This window comes from Gorilla gorilla, chromosome 7 (assembly GCF_029281585.2).
Source record: "Gorilla gorilla gorilla isolate KB3781 chromosome 7, NHGRI_mGorGor1-v2.1_pri, whole genome shotgun sequence".
Lineage (NCBI taxonomy): Eukaryota > Metazoa > Chordata > Mammalia > Primates > Hominidae > Gorilla > Gorilla gorilla.
The window spans coordinates 108,035,330-108,057,179 of NC_073231.2; the positions used below are offsets into that span (position 1 = coordinate 108,035,330).

General features: G+C 36.3%; 1 protein-coding gene across 7 annotated transcripts in view; it reads right to left on the reverse strand.

The window, feature by feature from the left end:
- Positions 1 to 3,081: 3,081 nt before the first annotated feature.
- The window catches only part of RRM2B (ribonucleotide reductase regulatory TP53 inducible subunit M2B), a 36,220-nt gene continuing 17,451 nt past the window's right edge, over positions 3,082 to 21,850 (reverse strand). For 3 of the 7 annotated variants that reach the window (XM_063708901.1, XM_063708906.1, XM_063708907.1), the window contains exons 6-9: positions 17,361 to 17,494; positions 12,635 to 12,739; positions 11,356 to 11,469; positions 3,082 to 6,862 (exon numbers count right to left, since the gene is read on the reverse strand). In XM_063708901.1, coding sequence (XP_063564971.1) covers positions 6,710 to 6,862; positions 11,356 to 11,469; positions 12,635 to 12,739; positions 17,361 to 17,494 — 506 coding nt within the window. In that variant the 3' untranslated portion in view covers positions 3,082 to 6,709. The remainder of the gene's footprint in view (positions 6,863 to 11,355; positions 11,470 to 12,634; positions 12,740 to 17,360; positions 17,495 to 21,850) is intronic. The other 4 variants (XM_063708903.1, XM_063708904.1, XM_063708902.1 and 1 more) reach the window with 2 other exon arrangements.

Below are 21,850 nucleotides of genomic sequence, written 5' to 3' on the forward strand. Positions count from 1 at the left end.
TTTTATTTTCTCACACCCCATGGACCTCTCAGGTATGTGGGGAAAGTTGCGCTGGGGTCCTCTTTGATCCCCACTGACACCTCCAGACCATGGACACCGCATTATTTTGTTACAACCCTGCTCTTTTAAGACTCACAACTCAGCTATACCTCCCTCTCCTACTCCTCATCTTGTCCTGACAGTACCTCTCTTTCACTGAAGACTTAAACACTTGGCTCTCAGGATCCACCCAAGATGCAAAACCCTGGACTCTCAGCTCCCTGATGTTCTCATCACCAATGAGCCCGCCCGCTTCCCCAGCAACAAACCCCAGCCTCCTTCTCCCACACTTACTATGTTCTGAATCACCAATTCCAGCACCTCACTCTGACCACAATCTCCTCCCCTTCCAGAGCACTTGTTCACCTACTCCCCCCACCACAGTTCTTAGACTTAATCAAGACCCCCAAGTTCTCTCACTCATCTACTTTCTCCCAATCCATGAACCTCTTCTCTTCACGTGTCTCTATCCAGCTAAGATTCCAGAGTCCATCATATTACTAGTAGTGGCATTCCTATCAATAGCCTTAACTCTGTTCCTCATCTGCATTTTACCATACATACATACATTTTACCATACATAGAAAAATCCAGGAAAATCCCATTGTGAATGCAACAATCCAGTTTTTACATATTTGTACCCTAGCAGCAAATGCTGCTAGAGAAAAACCATACACTAAGGCAAACTGAATCTACTAGGATCTCCATCCTCCACAATTGCTTCTTCACACCTCCCCTCGCTGCCCCTACCCCCACTTCCCAAGGAGGTGACCTTATCATCTCTTTCACAGAGAAATTAAGTCAACAAACAACAAGCTTACAATGTCTCTTCACTAAACTACAGACATACCCCATCACCATCCATCCACCTTCCCTAGCTTCCCTCCTGCTACAATAGAGGAAGTGTCTGAGGTCAAGCCCTCCACCTGTGCTTTCCATCATCCCACCTTCTCAGGAGGCTTACATTACCTTCTCACACCCCTCTTCTTACCTTTGCTAAGATTGTCTTGATGAATTCTTATCTCAAGATTTTTTCTCGGTTGGGCACGGTGGCTCACGCCTGTTATCCCAGCACTTTAGGAGGCCGAGTTGGGCGGATCATGAGGTCAAGAGATAGAGACCATCCTGACCAACATGGTGAAACCCCATCTCTACTAAAAATACAAAAATTCACTGGGCATGGTGGCGTACGCCTGTAGTCCCAGCTACTCGGGAGGCTGAGGCAGGAGAATTGCTTGAATCCGGGAGGTGGAGGTTGCGGTGAGCCGAGATCGCGCCACTGCACTCCAGCCTGGCAACGGAGTGAGACTCTGTCTCAAAAAAAAAAAAAAAGAATTTTTCTCAATCCCAACTCTTATTTTGGGGGTTTACAATCAGCCTGCTTTTTCAGCCTGCAAGGTACTTAATTTTTTGAGTCTGATTTCCTTTTGGTTTTTCTTACAAACTCACTAATTCTTTCCTGAGCTCATCTCTTTCTTGTAATTCTTTGAGGAAAGTACCAATAATTTCCAACACTCTTTGTGACACATCTTCTATATGTCCTCCAGATCCATTTTCCACCCTACGCCTGGAGGCTGATCTGTAAGGACGGCATCAAGCTCCCTTGCCCTCTTGCTCCTAGTTGGTTTTGGCTAATGGGGAGCCACTGAAGGAGATAGGAGGCAAGAGGAACAAGGTGAGAGTATTTATTTTCTGGCTCCTTGTCAGCGAAGTTGCCTTAGGCTTGCTGTCTCGCTCTAAATGAAGATCACATCTTATTCATAATTCTCTCCCTCTGGTTTAACTGCTCCCTCAAGCTTAAGGGAGGAGTTAAGCAGGGGTGGTAACAGCCCTGTAATTAATTGGTAGCCCCATGTACTACACTATTTCCTATGGTTTCCTGTCCATAACTTTCTAAATTGTCCTTTTGCCAAACTTCTTTTGAATTACCCTAACTTGAATTGCCAACTGTTTCTTGCTGAGCCCAATACTCACATAAATACCCTGATTATTTCCACGTACTTTTTTTTTTCTTCCAGGGATCAATTTCTGTTTTAACTAGAATCCCTTTGGTTGAAAATCAAGAAACCTAATTTGACCTACCTTAAGCCAAAAGTGGCATTTGTTACCTTGAAAATGAAACTATGCAAATAATAGTTGGACCTCAGAGGAGTTTAGAACTAGGACTCTCTCTAGCTTTGTCTTTAGAATAAAAGTGCTTCTCTTTCTTCAGTTTCAATTAGGAAAACCCTAGGTAAGGACCTGGCCCAGTCTGGATCACATGCTTAAGCCTGTGCCCAGACACATTCAGTGCATACTAGCGTATTGGCAGCCCTGGGAGAACCGCATGGTGGGAATGAGAGCAGCAGTCCCCAGAATTAAATGGCTGTTAGTCCCAGATATTTTCAATCACTCCCTGATTGTAATGACTCCACAGCAGAAATCACACATAGGAATTCATATCTACTGTTAACTTCTTAGGTTCTAGATTTGGGGCTCTTCTTATATTGTCAAATTTTTCTACTAACTCTGAGAATATCTCTATGTGTGCAAAGTCCACAGAGTAAAATATATGGTCACCTCTTTGGGAAACGGGGGTAGAGGTAGAGAGAGGAGGTGTGAAAAAGCAATTGTGCACGGTGGAGGTCAAGTTTACCAGGAAATTGTAGTAGGATTACCAGATAGTGCTGAGATAGGGTAATCACGAATTTGTAGATAATCCAATTGCCTTGTTGTATGACTTCTTCTCTAGCAGCATTTGGCTGCTGGGGTGCAAATACTGGAAAAACTAAGTTGTTTCATTCAAAACAGACTTGGGGATTTTTCTAAATTTTTCTATGTATGGTAAAAAGCAGATAAGGGACAGAGTTGAGGGTACTGGTATGAGTGCTACTGCTAGTAATACGATGTTTGTGGAATCTCAGCTGGAAACAAAGACATGAAGAGAGGCTTATGGATTGGAAGAAAGACAGGTGAGAGAACTGGGGGTCTCATTTAATGTAAAAACTATGGTTGGGGCGATAGTTGAACAAACAAGTATGTATTTATCTGCAGACACAAATAGTAAGTATATACATTCCTTTATTAGGGTAGCCCTTGCACTTATAAAGAAACCTTCCTCAAAAAGGAAATGTACAAAATGATGAAGCTACAATAGTTTATTTCAACATACTAAGCCAAAAAAATAAGAAAACAACTAATTTATTTGAAAAAAAAACAAATTCTGTACATGCAGGCTTGGCTTGATTGACCATAATGTATTTCAGCAAAAAAAATTTAGATACACCACACATAATAAAGCTTTCTATGTACACAGTAAATAGTAAATAACTTTGCTAAATGACCAGACATTTGAAAAAATGAAAATACGGTTGTAAAACAAAGTATGTAAGAATATTGTGACCTTATTTAACTGTACAAAAAGCAATCATTCTCTCCAGCCTTCCATCTTCACTTACATTTTCTTTAACAAGATTAAGCCCCAAATTGAAGGGATTAAATCCTTTCTTCCTAATGCCTCGGGAATATCAGATTCTCTTTCAAATCTTTAACTTTTTACAAAGGAGCAGAGCACTTAAAGGGAAATGGTGGGAAACAAAGAGATTTCAATTCTGTGCCATTCATCCAGATTCTGCTGGGGAAGATTTCCCAAGTCCACTACCAATTCACTCAACTTGGTTTAAAAACATAATACCTCATTGTAGGATTAATTTGGCTTTTATTTAGCCCATCTGCAGCTTTATCATTAAAAATCAGCTCCTGACATTAGCCCTTAGTTCAATATCTACAAATGAAATTTGGGAATTCTATGACAGTGATGTTAGCATATTTAAATGTAAAATGCAAAATGATTAATTTTTAAATATGCAAACTGCTACATTTTCTCAATAATCAATTCATGCACAAATAAAAAATGGCAATAGAAAAAGCAGAAAAATATGGATGTTTCTAAATGAGACAATGAGACAATTATAAAAATTTCATGTATTAATATCAACACAAGGCTAGGGCCAGCTTAGTTGTAAGAAAAACTATTATTGTATATAATTGGACAGCAAAACCCAGTCCTGTCTAAAAGCAATGGATCAAACTGTCTTCTCAAGTCCTTCCTGGCCATATTTCTATGTGCTACAATGAAACATTTTTAATAAATGCAATCTATCATAGAACTACAAGTTTTTATATTCCTAATGAACTTTATTATAGCAATGATTTAAATACATGTGCTGTAAAAAAGAGAAAACAGTTGCAAACACACTCTTAATTTTTTTCTTTATCTGCAAGATAATATTTTTAAAAGATTACACAACTTCTTGATTCTTTAAGAACTAAGAACCAAAGTATTGAACATAATAAATAAATGTGCAACCTGGAGGCCTGGAAAAAGAGATAGAATACCAAATAACAAACCAGTGCATTAAAAATCCAGTATGTCAGTATTAAGACTTCTTCATCCAAATCCAGTTAGGTTTATTGCTATTATAAATAAGCTTCACATTAAGGCATCTGTCATTACCTATAAAAAAGATTTGGATTCAAAACAAAGGAATATACACTGTACAATTTTTTTCTTTCGTTCTGATGTCATTACAGATATTATCAGTTTTAAATGTTAAGTTTTTGTATGGCAATATATAAATATCTTTAAACATATTACCTGAATACAGTTCAAATGTCTCTCTATATTTTGATACTTTCATATATATATTTAAAGTATATTCAATTAATGAGGAAATAGACAAAAGCAAATCAACATAGATGGTAAAGGACTAAATCTGAGACATTACAACCTCTAAAAAAAAATACTGTACAGACAGTGACGATGAGCAGATCTTGGCCAAGTCATTTAACTTCCCGGAGCCTCATTCTTTCCATCTGTAATATTTCAATAACAGTTGCTCTGTCAAGCTGTTTTGAGATCAAATGAGATGATGTAAAAACACTTGGCAAACTGTGAAGCAATGCAAAAATTAATGGTATTATCATAGGCCAAAAGATCTCAAGTTTCTGACAGTGTCTCTAACAAATAAAGTTATGGCCTGCTCCTTTTGCATTCACTTGAGAACTCCCAGTTTTGATTAGATTGTTATGGAAAGAATGGAGCCAAAATTTATGCAACGAGAAAATCTCTAAGTTTTAGCATCCAGAATTGTATAAAGTACAGTTTGTTGGGAATGGGAAACAACTGCTTGAAGGGGTATACAGAATACCAAATAATAATGTATTAAAAATTCAGTATTTCAGTATTAAGACTTCTTCATCCAAAGATAGGTCTAACTCTAACTAGGCTCAGGCTACCTCTTGATACTTACTAAAAATAAATAGGGGCAGACTTCTCAAAAACCTTGGTTCCCGGCCTTTCATCAGACTCTTCTAGAGAAACATCCTTTTCCCTCACCATTGGCTATCATGTAGCATAGTCACATTAAAAGAACTATCTCTTATAACAGCTCAAGAGTTTTAAAACCATAAAGAAACACAGCCTAAGTCAATTGCTGGTACACTATTCAGGCTGGTATAAATTTGAAATGATTCAATAATCCCTACCATGTTCTCCCTTTCTCAGTCCATAAGCCCTTCCTCTATGTATAAATGGTTCTCGGCCAGCTTTTTCCAATCTTTGTTCTGAGAAACACTAGCTGGGTGAGATGTTAACAGGTAAAAAACATCTGTGTTAAGTATGTTGGGAATACGCAGGGCGAAATAAATTTATGTACCACTGAACTGCTCAGTCTTTGATGTACTGACTGTACTTGCTAAAGAAGAATGAAGTGTTCAGCATTTCCCAAACTCATCTGACCACAGAATCCCCTTTTTCCCCCAAAAAAATATCTAGAGGAGCTAATAGCTCTTAGAATATTCTTTGGAAAATGCTATTCTAGCCTGATTCTAAACATTCCAGAGCTAAATCTGGCAATAGTTATGTTTTTAATTTCTGAAGAAGAATCATTTTTCTTACAAGGTCAACTACCATGATAACCTCCTGGTTTCCACTCCATAAGTAGGCTTCCCAAAGCAACTAACAACTAAATTTTCTTTACTACATACTAAGGAATTCAAAGAACTTATTCTTGTGTGAATGAGAATTATGTTCTTTTTAAGGAGATACTTATATTCTTCCCCTAAGCATTAAAAATACAAAGATCTAATTCTAGATCCTAGGACCTAGAATCACAATTACTTTAAGGAAATGAGAGTATTTTCTTACAACATCATTGCAATTAATATTATCAATGAATGATAATTAGTAGTGGTGCTAACAGTAGTAGTGTTGGTTAAGCATTTATTTTTGCATCCTAATCCTGATATCCACTCTACGAATTTAGGACCTACTATTACTCCCATTTTAAAGATAAGTACACTGAGGTTTACCAAGATTAACTGACTTACCAAGGGTCACACACTAGAGTAAGGGCAGAACCTTAAACTCATGTCTGACCCCTCGCCCCATGCTCTTAACCACATAATGCCATCTTTTATTTCAGTGACAAGACAAAAGCATTTAGGTCACACTCTTGTTGTTAAACAGGAAAATTATATAAATGCAAATTGTTTAGAATAGGTTTTGGATTTCCTTTTGAGCAAACCCCCAGTCCTCTAAAGGATATACTTAAAATTTTTTTTTAAGCAGAGGAAAATAGACTACTATTTACCAATGACAAGTTTATAGAGTTTTAAAACGAGAGGTTTTTTAAAAATCTGCATCCAAGGTGAAGACGTTATCTGTGGTTTCTGCCATAACTGCAAAACGCTGATACTCTGAAACTCGTTTCTCAAAGAAATTTGTTTTTCCTTCTAAAGAAATGTTTTCCATAAAATCAAAAGGATTTTCTGCCTGAAAAACCTAAAAAGGAAAGAAATATTATTAGACATTCTGAAGAGATCAAATTACATCCACAATAAGAGCAAAGATGACCAAAACAGAGGTCAGGTTTCTCAAAACCTGTCTAGTCAGCTACAAGATCACATCATTCCCCTAAGACCCTGGAGGTACTCAAGGCTGACAAATTTTAAGATGACCCAAGATCAACCACTAATCTCCTCAAGAAACTGTACTAGCATCTCTGGTATTCTAATAAATAGAAAAAAAACACAACTATTTCAGGAATTGAAATATTTAATACTAACCAATTGAAAATGTTCTCACAGCTTGAGATATCCAATACACCATGAGCATTTTTCATAGATATTACTATTAGTCACACATACATGATACTATAAAATGTTAAATTAGCAACAATCTACTGTGGTTCTAAATATGTTTCCTAGTTTACAAGAGAACAGATAATCAACAAATTGTCATTAAGGGAACATGATCAGGGAAGAGAGAATAAATGTTATCCATAGTGACTAGATGTCTCCAAACAAAAAGGGGGACTATGCTAACAAGAAGCTTTTTTACTGCTTCAGAATTCAAGAAACAAGGCCGAGCATGGTGGCTCATGCCTGTAATCTCAGCACTTTGGGAGGCCGAGGTAGGTGGGATCACCTGAAGTCAGGAGTTTGAGACCAGCCTGACTGACATGGTGCAACCCTGTCTCTACTAAAAGTACAAAAATTAGCTGGGCGTGGTAGCAGGTGCCTGTAATCCAAGCTACTCAGGAGGCTGAGGCAGGAGAATTGCTTGAACCTGAGAGGCAGAGGTTGCAGTGAGCCGAGATCACGCCATTGCACTGTAGCCTGGGCAACAGAGTAAGACTCCATCTCAAAAAAAAAAAAGAATTCAAGAAGCAGACTTGGAGATACAGCTTGATGGAAACTGTGGGATATTTCAGTGATTCACAAGGAGTAACAAAAGAGGATTTCTCAATTTAGGAGTATCCCAGCAAAAAATATGAACACCACAGATAAACATATATTCAAGTAACCCAATTTTAAATATGGGCAGAGTGTCTAAATAGACAAACTGATACTTCTTTAAAGAAGATATACAAAATGAAAAGATGCTCAGCATCCTTATCCATTAGAGACATGCAAATCAAGATCACAATGAGATACCACTTCACACCTACTCGGATGGCTATAATTTTTTAAAAAACAGGTAATAAGTGTTGGTGCGGATGTGGAGAAATTGGAACCCTCATACAGGGTGGGTATATAAAATTGTGCAGCTGCTTTAGAAAACAGTCTGGTAGTTCTTCTAATGATTAAACACGGAGTTACCATATGATCCAGCAATTTCACTCCTAGGTGTATACTTAAGAGATATGAAAACATGTCCACACAAAAATCTGTAAATGAACGTTCATAGTAGCATTATTCACAATAGATCAAAAGAGGAAACAACTTAAATGTCCATCGAATGGATAAATAAAATTTGGTATATCCATACAGTGGAATATTATTTGGTCATATAAAGGAATAAAGCACTGATACATGCTACAACATGAATGCACCATGAAAACACACTAAGGAAAGAAGAGAACCACAAAAGGCCACATATTATATGATTCCATTTGTATGAAATACAATATGCAGAATAGGCAAATCTACAGATGCAGAATAGGCAAATCTACAGACACAAAAATTAGATTAGTGGTTGCCTAAGGCAAGGTGGGTAAGGGGAGGAAAGAGGAGTGACTGACTGCTAATAGTATTGGGACAGAGTTTCTTTATGGGGTGATAAAAATGTTCTAAAATAGGTTGTTATGATGGTTGTACAACTCTGTGACTACACTAAAAACTATTGAATTGTACATTTTAAATGGGTGAATTGCATGCTATGTGACTTAATCTTTAAATAAAGCTTTAAATATTTATGTATCTTTTTTCCAAAAACTCATATGCTGGGTGTGGCTGAGTGAAATTCTATGAAATTCTCCATCAGAAATTGTGTGTAAAAAGTGAGGGAATATTGGAGCTGTAATATACAGCAAGATACAGTGAAAGGGCACTGAACCAATAGCCATAGACTCACTAGATTTTAGAACTGAAGACTTTTCAAAAAATTAGATCTAAGTCATTCATGGCATGGACAAAGTAACCAAGACCAAACTAAATTAAGTGGCTTGTTTTTGGTGGGGTTTTTTTTGTTTTGTTTTGTTTTTTTGACACAGAGTTTCAGTCTTTTTGCCCAGGCTGGAGTGCAATGGCACAATCTCGGCTCACTGCAACCTCTGCCTCCTGGGTTCAAGCGATTCTCTTGCCTCAGCCTCCTGAGTAGCTAGGATTACAGGCACCCACCACCATGCCCAGCTAATTGTTGTATTTTTAGTAGAGACAGGGTTTCACCATGTTGGCCAGGCTGGTCTTGAACTCCTGACCTCAGGTGATCCACCTGCCTCAGCTTCCCAAAATGTTGGGATTACAGGCATGAGCCACTGCGCCCAGCCTTATTATTATTTTTATTTGTAGAGATAGGGTCTTGCTATATTGCTGAAACTAGTGTGGAACTCCTGGGGTCAAGCAATCCTCCTGCCTTGGCCTCCGAAGTGCTGGGATTATAGGAGTCAGCCACAAGGCCCAGCTCCTACAAGTTTTGATACATAGTAATCATATTGTCATTTACTTTATATTTTCAATTAATTTTTATTTTCATTTTAAACCTCATTTTAAAGGAGATACATGTATATGCAGAGAGAGAGAGAAAGAGAGAGCGAGAGAGAAAGGGTCTCACTCTGTTGCTCAGGCTGGAGTGCCGTGGCACAATCTCAGCTCACTGCAACCTCTGCCTCCCGGGCTCAAGTTATCCTCCCAGCTCAGCCTCCCGAGTAACTGGGACTACAGGCATGCCACCAGGCCTGGCTAATTTTTTGTAGGATTTCGCCATGTTGCCTAGGCTGGTCTCAAACTCCTAGACTCAAGTGATTCTTCCACCTCAGCCTCCCAGAGTTCTGGGATTAGAGGTGTGAGCCACCGCACCTGGCCTAACGGATATATTTTTAATCTCTAAGTAGATTAAGCTTTTTGGCAATTTTTAAATCAGTTTCTACTTTCATTGCATTAAAAATCTAAGGCCTCTATAATTTCTGCTTTTTAGAATTTACTCAGATATTTTGAAGCCTGTGGAAAAACAAAGTTTTACATTGTGTTTAGATCTTCTTCTGCAGGAGGTGGCATGTTTTACATACCTACAGTTAGCAAGTTCCCAAAAGGAAAATTAGACCCAAGGGTCAGCAGTTTTCTAATAGGCAGCAGAACTTGAATGTGTGGATGTGAGGATATGGTAATGGGTTAAAGAATAGCGAATTCACTGTAAGGCTTAAATAAGCAAATTCATTTTCTAATAACAAAAATATTGGTAAAAGTTATGAACAAACACAATTTCTTTTAATATACATAGTTTATAAGTTTAAGAGATTATATTAGTATAGTTATAATCTTGATTTCTCATTAATTAGTAAACACAGAGAGGATCTTGCAACTAAAATGTTAAAATGTAGTTTATCTTACCAAAAAAACCTACGCCCCACTTGACTTTTTCATTAAGTACCTGGGTGGTTATCAGAATGTAATTCTGCTATATCTGCTAATACAACATTAGCAAGATAGGTAATGATTACCACAGCATCATAGATTTCATAAGGATTCTCATTAAAGACAATTTGAACTTACATTTTCATGACAAGAAATCAAAATCTGTATTTCTAATTACCATGGTATAGTATATAGTGAATTTCTGTGTTTCACTTAAATACAAAGTGACCATCTAGTGTGAGTTTATTATGTGTCTAATATTAAGTGCTTTAAGTGTATCATCAACAATCCTTTGTAGTAAATATTATTACTATCTCTATTTTATAGATGAGGAAATTGAGATAGTTAAGCAACCTGCCAAAGGTCACACAGTTAGAAAGTGGTGGAACCAGGATTCAAACCCAGATAGTGTGGCTGCAGGCTCCATGTCTTAAGTAATGGGAAAACCGCACTGATGAAATTCAGGTACATTATCTCTGATAAATGACAAAAATAACTTGAATAACTCTGTTCAAAGAGTTATATTATGACAGTTAATGTCTTCCTAATAACTATTCCCTATTTAAAAGTATTAACTCCCAAACCACAATATAGACACATGGTGATTTATACGAGGGTGAATATATACATGCATATTAAACCTAACTCCTTGAAAATAATCCTATTAAATATACAGCTGCAATTATTGCAAAATAATTTATTGAGCTTATTAGTTCTAATATTTTACCAGCCTCCTACTTCAGTTATTAATTGTAAATTTCAAAGGATTTTGCAAAACCTTGTTCATACGAAACAAGTCTCTGTCATTGACATTTAAAAAATAGAATAGTATGTTACAAATGCTTTCAGTAAAATATATTTTAGGGTCCTTGCTCTCCTATAATATTTTAACTAGTAGTAACACATTTTTAAACACATTACCTTTGAGAATCCAAGTTCCACAAGTAATCTGTCAGCTACAAACTCAATGTACTGTTTCATCAAAATGCAATTCATTCCAATGAGGCCAACTGGCAAGGCTTCTGTTAAAAACTCCTGGGATGAAAACAAAAACAGAATAAAGTACAAACAAAACTATAAATATGTATTTTCCAAATAGAAAGAGGACTTTCGTTTTATTTCTAAGACTGATTTTGTCCAAGGAAGGTATATTAGGATAAATTCTTTCAATGTGGCAAATGATGTCTGTATGTTTAAAAACATTTGGGGTATTAACTATTCACATTTTTTCATGTTTTCGAAGAGCCAAAATAAATGGAAACGAACTACCAAATTACTGGATTTCTTGAAGTAGCAGATATAAGACTCGGATTCGTATGCTTTCTCAATAGAAAAAAAAGATACTTTGTTCTAAAATATCTGGAAAAAGATTCAAAGATGATCATCATGAAGAACATGACTATGGAAGGGAGCTGGGAAAGAAAGAAAAACTCAATTAACAAAGAAAATGAGAAAAAAGAAACAAACAGATTTGGGGGTTGGGAGATAAAATAGCTCCAACCATACTGAAAGACTATACAGTGGTAAAGTGTTAACAGAGGAAAAATAAAAATATATTAACCACTTGGATTTAGTTCTCAAAATGATTAAAGATACCAAAGTGCCTGTTATGCCTTTTTCCTCTTTCAATATACAAACTACGCCTGTTAAACTACGCAGTGTTACCAAAACAAAAGCAATTTCAGAATGATAAAAACACATCCTAAGTAGCGCATCTACCTCTTTCTAGTAAGAAATCCATACATACCCTAACTTAATTGTTACTTTTCATTAACTTACTTATTCATTCTATAAAAATTTGTGTATGCTTCAAGCTAGGTACCTTGCTACGTTATTAAAAATACAAAACAAATAAAAAATCATCACTGTTCTCCAGTCACTAAAAATGTAAAAATACAAAGCTACTATAATTAGCTGATCATGGCATAAAATTTGACAGAGATCAATAAGACAGAAAAATAGCCCTGAAACAGGTTTTAGTATACATAAAACCTTAATATATAATAAAGACTGACTTACTAAAGCAAATTGTAAACTGACATAATAATTGTAATATATCATGTATTGGTATTGTCAGGCTGACCAGAATAAAATTGCTGGTATTTTTATTGACCTACAAAATTTCTTATGAGTCAATATAATAGTTGTACAAACATCAGAGAAAGAGAGATGTGCTAATTACACAAACTTCCCGGTTTACCTGCTCAATTTTGACAGCATCAACAATGATCTCCCTGACCCTTTCTTCTGAAGGCTTATTTACTAAGTATTGGAACATCAGGCAAGCAAAGTCACAGTGAAGTCCCTAAAAGGGAAGAAAAATGTCATTGTCAAATAACTTTTAATCAGCTATTTGTATATGGTGATGGGTCAAGCATTGTATAAAGTGGTTCTAGGAATATAACACAGAACTTCTGGAAAATGGAAGAGGGGTTAATAGGACTAGGAACTTCCTTCCTTCAAATCTCATTAAATGCCAATACAATAACCTATAATAAAAATTTTCAATGCCAGCAAATCTTAGTTCATCAACATTATAGAAAAATTAATTTATGAACAAACAAAATCTGCAAATAAAAGCATTTTGGAAAGGAAAATAAAGCAAGAAAGCCTGAAATGAAAATTCATTAATTTTTAAATTTCAAAAATAATTAAGGAATGATTGAAAAATAATGAGTAGTATTTAAATAACAGATGAAACTCAGATTTCAAAAATACAACATTTATAATTAAATAAGAAAGACTCAAGATAAAAATGAATTCAGTTCTAATGAAAATGGAAACTGAGGTGGGGCTCGGTGGTGGCTCATGCCTGTAATCTCAGCACTTTGGGAGGTCAAGGTGGGCAGACTGCTTGAGTCCAGGAGTTCAAGACCAGCCTGGGCAACATGGCAAAACCCAATCTCTACAAAAAAAAAATAAAAAATAAAAAAATAAATAAATAAATAGAAGTAAATAAAAAATACCAATAAATAAATAAGAAAATGGAAACTGAACAATGATGAATATCACCTGAAGCCATACAAAGCAGATATGATCTTACAGATAACTCAACCAAAAATGAAAATAAACTTGTGAAATACCCGAGTATGGTTATACAAATGCAATAGAATCTTAAGTAATTGGAATAGGCGAAGGAGAGTCAACCTACAATAATCAGGATTCCAAAACACAGAATAGATAGTATAGAGCTAAATATTAAAAAAAAAAAAAAGAAAGAAAAATTACATGAAAAAAGAGAGAGGTCGGATATAGAAAGATGGAATTCCCAGGCCAGGCATGGTGGCTCATGTCTGTAATACAGCACTTTGGGAGGCTAAGGTGGGCAGATTCCTTGAGTTCAGGAATTCGAGACCAGCCTGGGCAACCTGGCAAAACCCCATCTCTACGAAAAATACAAAAATTAGTCAGGCATGGTGGTGCATGCCTGTAGTCCCAGCTACTCAGGAGGCTGAAGCAGGAAGATTGCTTGAACCTGGGAGGTCAAGGCTGCAGTGAGCTGAGATCACACCACTGCACTCCAGCCTGGGTGACAGTGAGACTGTTTCAAAAAAAAAAAGGAAGAAAGAAGAAATTACCATCAAGGCTGAAAGATGTTAAAGTGTTGATGAATCCCTGACAGGTAACTTATTACAGAAAGCAATACCAATCAAAATCCCAATGGAATTGGTGTGTGTGTGTTTGTAATTTATTTTAAAAGGCTTTAGAGCAGAAAAGAAAGGAAAGTACACTTCAAAGAGTCACAAGCGGGCACAGAGGTCAAGTACCTAAATGGGATTGTTTTTAATTCAAAAGTTAATCTGGAAGGCTGGGCACGGGGGCTCATGCCTGTAATCCCAGCACTTTGGGAGGCCAAGGTGGGAAATCACTTGAATCCAGGAGTTCCAGACCAGCCTGGGCAACACAGTGAGACCCTGTGTCTACAAAACTTTTTTAATTAACTGGATGTGGTGGTACATGCATGTAGTTCCAGCTACTTAAGGAGGCTGAGGTGGGAGGACTGCTTGAGCCCAGGAGGTCAAAGCTACAGTGAGCCAGGATCATACCACTTGCACTCAGCCTGGGTGACAGAGAAAGACCCTGTCTCAAAAAAAAAAAAAAAAAAGACAGAATCTTGTAAGAACACTTTCAAAAGAAAAGTTTCGATATTTATCCTACAAATTATTGAAATATATGAAACTATAATAATTAAAATGGTTTGTTATAGAATAAAATCTGATAGGTCAATAAGGAAGACAAAATAGCCATGAAACCGATTTTAGTCTAATAAAACCTTAATAGATAATAAAGAAGACAGCGCAAGTCAACGAAGAAAGGATGATGGATTACTTAACAAGGCAAATTGGAAAAACTTCCCAAGAGTGTTTAAAATAAAATTAAATTCTAACGTATTCTTTATTATATTTATGCTAAATCCTACTTTACAAATTCCAATCGCATTACAGACTTAAAGGTTAAAAAACCAAGAAAAAAATATGTGTAATTAATTTATCTCTGGAAGTGGATTACATAAAATTTAAGGTTTTGTACGTTAAAAGAACAAAAATTAAAAAGCAAAGGAGAAATTGGGAAAATATGTGAAATAAATATAAGCAAATTTGTATTTTATATTATATTTGTGCTATAAATATAACAAATGCTATAAACGTGTACTTGTTGAAAGGACCCAATCAGTCACTGTACATTGGGAATAAACCAATGAACAAGCAAGCATGACCCCTTCCTTTAAGGATAATAGACTACTGAAGAAATAACCTTAAAATAGTGAGAGCACTCAGAGTTAAATAAGAAAAATGTTAATATTGCACCAGAAATAAAGGCAAAAGATAAAAGTAGGCAACTACAGAAAAAATACAAATCACTAATATTATGAAAAAAGTGTTCAATCTAAGTAATAATTAAACAATGCAAATAAAACCAATAATGAGATACCAATTACCCCTATCAAATTTGCCAAGCATTTAGCAAATTAATCTAAATTCTGGTGAGAGTGTGGTAGAAAATGTTCATACATTGCTAGATGGGGCTGAAAATTGTTATAAAATTACTGGAAAAAAAATCTGCAAGTAAGTATGTATGAATGCTTTATAACTTAGTAATTCTACTTTTTGTGATCAAGCTTAGGAAAATAATATAAAGGGAGGACAAAGCTTATATATATGTAAAGGTATTCATTTTATACTATAGTAAAACAAAAAACCTGGAAATAATCTAAATTTCTAATTATAAAAGTCAAATAAATGATTCATTCATTAGATTATATATTTAACAAAACTATTTTCAAAAGGTGCTTAATGCTACAGAAAAATGATTGCAGTATTTTGCCAAGTAGAAAAAGAACATCTCAACTCCTAAATACATGAATGATTAAAATATGTTTATATATCTAAATAGAATTAAATGTAGAAAAAAAGTCTATAAAGAAATACTTCAACAAAACAGTAAATGTAGTTCTCTCTGTGTTGAGATTAATTTTTTTATTCTCTCAATTCTCTATAACAATCCTATATGACATTTCTAATAAAAGTTATTAAAAATTTAAAGACATGAAAAAGCAAAAAGTAATTATATGAAGCATTTTATGGCATTTAAAAAAATACTTTCACATACACTATTTCATTGCACTCTAACAAAACGGTTAAGTTTTATAGTTGAAGAAACCAAGGTTCAGAGAAGTTAAGGATTAGTGTAGGCAATAAATGTTAACTGAATGGCTATAATAGCCAAAACATTGAGAACAGAAAGATAAATAAAACAAAGTCCCTGCACTAAGGAGCTTAAAGTCTAGCAGAAGAGAGAAAGAAGAAGTACAATACATGCTATGGACTCCAAGACATGGACAGGTTCAGGTTTCAAATGGATACATAAAGGAAAGAGTGGCCAATTTCACCTAATTGATCAGGAAAGTTTTGAGATGTCTCTTCTGAGAAGGTAATCCAAAAAGGTTTAAAAAAAAAAAAAAAAGGGTGGTAAGAAAGATGGAAAGGGTATAGCAGGCAGAGGGAGACCAGGCTTAGTTACCGATCGGATGTGGCTGAAAAAGAAGAAGCAATCTAAAATGATTCCTAAATTTAAATTAGATGATTGGAAAAGAAGGATAGAGACACTCAATGAAATAGGAAAAACAGAAGGAACAACAAATTTTTGGAGAAAGATGATGAGTTTGATTTCTGAAATAACAGGTTTGAGATACCTGGTGAAACTTAAAGGAGAAAATGTCTAACATGCACTAGCATACATGGGTTTGGCACTTAGGAAAGAATATCTGGGACAAAGGGTAGGTTTTCGGAGTTATGAGCATTTAGATGGTAGCTGATTCCATTACAGTAAACAAGATCAGCCAGGAGGGCATATACACTGAAGGAGCAAGGCCAGCGTGGGAACCTAGGAGGACACTGATATTAAGAATGACCAGGAGACCGAGGAGAAACGGTAAGAGACACAGGAGGAAAATGCAGTGTCTTAAAAGCAAGACGACGTGACTTCCTATTTTAATTACCAGGATACTCGTGTCACCACAGCATTTTTCAGGAGAAAGAAAAATAAATAGGCTGGGTACAGTGATTCATGCCTGTAATCCCAGCACTTTGGGAGGCTGAGGCAGGCAGATCGCTTGAGGCCAGGAGTTCAAGACCAGCCTGGACAACGTGGTGAAGCCCTGTCTCTAAAAAAACTAAAAATACCAAAATTAGGCCAGGTGTAGTGGTATATGCCTGCTGTCCCAGCAACAATAGAGGCTGAGATGGGAGGACTGCTTGAGCCCAGGGAAGTCGAGGCTGCAGCAAGCCATGATCATGCCACTGTATGCCAGCCTGGGTGACAGAGTGAGATTGTGTCTCAAAAAAAAAAAAAAAAGATGGAAAAGAAAAATAGATGAACATCAAATATGAATACAAATATAACTAGAAAAACATTCCATTCCTTACTTCATCTCTGCTGATGAGTTCATTGGAAAAAGTGAGTCCTGGCATAAGACCTCTCTTCTTTAGCCAGAATATAGCAGCAAAAGATCCTGAGAAGAAAACTCCTTCTACAGCAGCAAAGGCCACCACTCTTTCCCCTGGGAGACATAAAATCGTTTCAATTTTTGAAATACACTGCAAACATTTGCATATATATATATATACATATATAACAATAAATACCACAACTGTTTGCAAAGAAACAAAATACACAAGTTAGTGCCATGGCCAAAGATCTCCATAGGAGAAAATGCGCCACCTCTACCTACTAGAGCAGAAAGGTATGCCTCCTTCAAATCCTCTGTCAGACGATGGACTTCTGTAGGTCTTGGCGTCTGGACAAAGAAGGACCTTCCATACTCAAAACAAGAGGTGATTTACGTGTGCACCACACATGACTATGAGTGCAAGTACATGCACATGTGTGCAGTATGTATATATATGTGTGTGTGTGTACTGGAGAGTAGAAGGTAGACTTTATGACAAGTGCCTTCCTCTGAAAGGAGGAGAGGTTGCTTAAGTTTATATTTTTAGAAACCTATGGTATCTTACAGACCATCTGCAAACATTTCAAAAACCATTGGCGTGTATCTGCAATTTTAAAAAAATAGATAAACCCAACTGAGGATAATAAATATATCTATTAGATAAAATGTCCCCATAACATAAGCAAAAATACTGTTTTGTGCTAAATACAAAATGGCCAATTTTAAAGGTTACTCATTGTTAGGCAAGGACTTCGTAGAAATCCATCTCCTATTAATAAATTGTCTACAGTGGCATCATATCTGTAACATTATGCAGGATGATCAGAGCTCTAACCCAAAAGGTCATTCACAAGATGCTTGTGTCACCACACTGCATATGCCTGAGAAAAGTATTTATATATGTCTAAGGAAAAAGGTTTGGTCTATAAGACTGTGAGATACAGGCAGCTGAGTGCTTGAGTGCACTACAAACCTTTTTCATAGGTGACATCACGGTTTATACCTCAGTACATGTCACAGGACCACACACAAAGAAGTCACTTAATAAACAAGTCCTGAACTGACTCAATGGAACCTATATAAGTACTAGATGAGAGAAGACATTAAAATCCATTCTAGGCCAAGTGCTGCAGTGGCTCACATCTGTAATACCAGCACTTTGGTAGAGCGAGGAAGGAGGATCACTTGAATGCAGGAGTTAGAGACCAGCCTGGGCAACATAGCAAAACCCCATCTCTACAAAAAATTTAAAAATTAGCTGGGTGTGGTGGTGCACACCTGTAGTCACAGCTACCTGGGAGGTTGATGTGGGAGGAATGCTTGAGCCCAGGAGGTCAAGGCTGCAGTGCGCTATGATCACACCACTGCACTCCAGCTGGGCGACAGAGTGAGCCCATCTCAAAAATCATCATCATCATCACTATTCTTAAGATGAGGCTTGTCATTAGTTTAACATATAACTTACTGTATCTTTTATCTTACTATTAAGATAACTTATTGATACATTTTTAATTGACATTAAGGTAACATCATAAGGATAATTATCTGTCAGGAAAGTAGACTATAATTAAATACAAACGTGAATAAAAGAAAAATTGATATTTTAATTTTTATTAGAGACAGTGTGGGGTCTTGCTCTTGTCACCCAGGCTGTAGTGCAATGGTGCATTAATAATTCAAACAGTCTCAAACTCCTGGGCTCAAACAATGCTCCCACCTCAGCCTCTGACGTAGCTGGGACTACAGGTGTGTGTCACCATGCCTGGCTAATTTTTTTATTTCTTTAGAGCTAAGGTCTCTCTACGTTGCCCTGGCTGGTCTGAACTTCTGGCTCAAGCCATCCTCTCATCTCAGCCTCACAAGTAGCTGGGATTATAGGCACAAGCCACTGTGCCTAGTGGAAAATTGGTATTGTAACCATGCTATACATTAATGTGAATACTAAAGAATGAAAATCATAACATAGTTATAGAAGGCTATTCTTTTTTGGAGAAGATTAAAGGATTATAAGTGGTACATTTTACAATTTTTTGAGAACATATGTGAAATAAAAAGAGGGTTCCGGAACATTTCTCCTAAAAACTATAGTGAATGTAAAGGCCTCATAATTCATTTTAGAGAGGGGAAAGTCGGATACATTTTTAAGATACAGCTGACCTCTATGATGGCAATGTACTAAGATTGTGTAGCTAATATTTTTTGAGGCTTGAAATGAAATTTCATTACATATACTAAGTTTTAATCTGTATATTTGTTTTAAAGTTCTTTAAAGATATTTTAAAAATTAAACAGGATGTCTCAATTTTTTAAAATCTATGCAGATATATAATTAGGAAAATTTTTGCTCTATAGGAATTGAATCTCCTTATAACATAAACTTCCAAACTAATAATTTTTAAAGAAATATTCTTAGTTTCTCTTTAGCTAAAAATAAAGGCTTATAAGAGTCTGGATATAAGGAAAGAATAGTTGCTACGCCGGATCTTAGTGCAAAAGGCACTAAGAAGGTCACCAAAAATGTTAGGCAAAACCCTAAGCCAGGTGAAAGAGCTGCCCTTTTCAACTTAGAGCTACTAATGGTGCAGGTAGCCCAATCAGTTCATGAAACAGCACTTCCTCAGCTGGTTAAAGGAAAGTAGCAGTGTGCAGCAAAGCAAGGCAATATTTCCATGTTACTGTCTTTTAGTTCCACTCCCAAAAAGGAGAGCCACCAATGCACTCTTCACTCTTTCCTCTTTCCCTGTTCCACTCTACACCCATTCAACTCCCCTCCACAATTTTAGAACATGTTCTTTCCTCTGAGACCCTAAATCAGAACCTGAAATGGAGTTTCCCTTGAGATTAAGCAATATGGAGAATCTAGCTGGAGTCCTCATGTAGTTACATGGTGACTGCCAGCCTTCTCTGTGTTCTCTATTTCTAGGTTGTCCTTCTTGGGTAGTTCATGAAATACATGCTTTCCGTGGGCCTGCTCATCATTTTTCATCACTACCTATCCATACTAATATTTTCAGCATATATGGAACACTCTGCCTCTTCTCTTCTTTTTTCTCTAAAGCCAGCATTTCCCAAAGTGTTTCTGAAGCTCCTTGTGAGGGAATCAGCTGAATACAAAATGCAGATTCCTCAGTCCCACCTGGGCCTCCCACATCAGTTTTGGCAGGATTCTTAAAAGTTTTTCCACAAATTCTCCAGATGACTTTTACATATATTGAGAACCAGTGATTTTCTCATTCCTATTTAAATTTTTTTTTTTTTTTAGAGTCTGGGTCTTGCTCTGTCACCCAGGCTGGAGCACAGTCGATCATAGCTCACTGTAGCCTCAAACACCTGGGCTTAAGTGGTCCTCCTCTCTCACCCTCCCAAGTAGCAGGGTATACAGGTGCATGCCACCACACCTGGCTAGTTTTTAAATTTGTTGTAGAGATGGGGGTCTTGCTTTGTTGCCCAGACTGGTCTTCAACTGCTGGCCTCAAGTGATCACCTGTCTCAGTCTTCCAAAGCATGGGGATTACAGGCGTGAGCCACCATGCCTGGCTGCTTTTCTCATTCTTGAAATGAACTGAAGGCAAGGAGGCAAACATATCTGCTTCATCCCTGGTATACTACATGCTGGCCCATATAAGCACTATATCACTGGTTCTTCAGCGTGGTCCAAGAGTCCCTGAGAGATCCACAGACCCAGGAGACCTGTGAGGTCAAAACTATTTTCATAGTAACATTAAGGCATTATTTTTTTTTAACTACCAGTCTCTCATACTTTACAATGGTATTTTCTAGAGGCTACATGACATATCCATAATAATCTGAAAAGCTAAATAAAATATTCCTCCCTTTTCTAACTATAATACATATTTAAATGAGGCATATACTACATACATATACACTCCAAGAATGCAAAGGCAGATATGGTACTCCAACTGTTTCCTATTAAGTCAGACATTTAAAAGATTTATAGAAATTTAAAAGCATGCTATTCTTTTTTTTGGAAAATATAGAAACTTATATAAAAGTGTTATCTGTATTAAAATATAATGGGTTGATTATTGCTATCTTAGAATGCACTAATAAATATTTTTAAATTATCTCAATGTTAATTTCTAATGCAAAAATATCAATACCTATAACCTACCCAAATAAAGGCACTTTGGAGTGCTCAATAATTTCTAAGAGTACAAAGGGGCCTGAGACCAAAAATTTTGAGACTTGCTTCCTCACATAATCAATAAAACCAGAAAGTAAAGAACACCAATTTAAAATAGATAAGAATGAGATGGGTACTTAGAGCTATCCAAATGAAATATATAAATATTTTAATTAAATTTAGTAAATATTTATTGAGCAACTACTATGTATAAGACATAACATGATCCACTTCCTTAAAAAAAAGCTATGGGATCTCAACTCAGCCAGAAGGGTGTTTGCATTTAGCTTACCTATGAAAAATAAGCCTGTTATTACAAATTG